A 1,268-nucleotide genomic window follows, 5' to 3' on the forward strand; every position below is an offset into this window, starting at 1 on the left:
TAATTTTTAATGCCACATTTTAGATTTAATTTCATTTAACAATTTTTTTTTTTGCAGAGTTTGGCTGAACTGTGACAGGATGGATGAGCTAACTGACTACTTAAGGTCACGGCATGTCCCCGAAGAAGACATACAGCGAATGGAACAAGATAAGGTAGTTTGTATAGAAAAGGTTTTCATTTTGATAAATCACATAGACATCATAAACCCAATGTTTTGAAGAGACTGCTATATCTGGTGTGCTGCCTGCAGATTGTTCATTTTTATAAGACATCAACAGTCAATTAATGTACTTTAACTTAAAAATGCATTATTTCTTTATTGTAGATTGATTCCAGTGTTATACGTCTCATGACAGATGACCAGCTAAGCCATTATCTACCGTCCTATGGTGATCGACTGGCTGTGTTTGGATACTGCAGGCGGAAAGACAAAGATCCCAGCACTCGCAAATCAAAACTCTTTGAGCGATGTCTGAGCATGGTCTTCAGACAGAAAGGGGACCGAGAGCATGTGCTTGAGAGAGAGCATCAAACCTCATTAAGGAATGCTCAGAAGAACCAGCGAAAAATTGAGTTAGGGTGGATGCACTTCCGAGAAGGGGAATTTGTGCAGGTACGAACCAAAAAAGGTGGGGGAACCAGAAAAGAGAGTGTGCCAAAGGGTAGTAAAAAACAGCAGTTGATTGAGAAGGCTGGGCAGCTTTTTTTTCCTGGTGGAAAAAATGCAGAGGGAAACCTGACTGATTTTGATATTGATTTAACAGACTTTCAGCAGCATACCTTAGAAGATAGTATCACCGGTGAACTGTATGAAAAGACTAAGTTACCAGTCTTGCGTTTTTATTTAACAACCACGAAGAGAGCTCTTGCTAGTGACACTGATCAGGAGTTGAACAGTGTCACAGCTGCACAAGAAAGTGAAAAGACACATGACACACCTGACCATTCTCATACTTCTAGCACTCCTAAAACTGATGCTGTAGAAATAAATGCTTCAGATGTCATTTATGTTGGAAGCAACGCAGTATTTCCAAATGAAAGCAGTGAGAGTGTTTCTCTTCTTTGCACTACAACTGACTCCAGTGTTGCATCTGGTTTGCCAGAATATCAAGATGTCATTAATTTGGATGCTTTAGAGGACAGCAGCATTATAACTTTTCACACAGAAAGCATCTCTGGGATGGAATACCCCCGTCTTGAAGACACCTTTCCTCTTTCTCGGGAATTGTCTGCTGAGTCACCTTTGCCTCATTCCATGGATATGCT

General features: G+C 40.4%; 1 protein-coding gene across 1 annotated transcript in view; it reads left to right on the forward strand.

Annotated features, from left to right (window-relative positions):
• Positions 1–24: 24 nt before the first annotated feature.
• Positions 25–1,268, forward strand: part of LOC109968535 (uncharacterized) — a 38,651-nt gene continuing 37,407 nt past the window's right edge. The window contains exons 1-2 of the mRNA XM_020614866.1: positions 25–154; positions 328–802. Of these exons, the coding sequence (XP_020470522.1) occupies positions 80–154; positions 328–802 (550 nt within the window). The 5' untranslated portion in view covers positions 25–79. The remainder of the gene's footprint in view (positions 155–327; positions 803–1,268) is intronic.

Source organism: Monopterus albus, unplaced genomic scaffold, assembly GCF_001952655.1.
Source record: "Monopterus albus unplaced genomic scaffold, M_albus_1.0 scaffold152.1, whole genome shotgun sequence".
Taxonomy (NCBI): domain Eukaryota; kingdom Metazoa; phylum Chordata; class Actinopteri; order Synbranchiformes; family Synbranchidae; genus Monopterus; species Monopterus albus.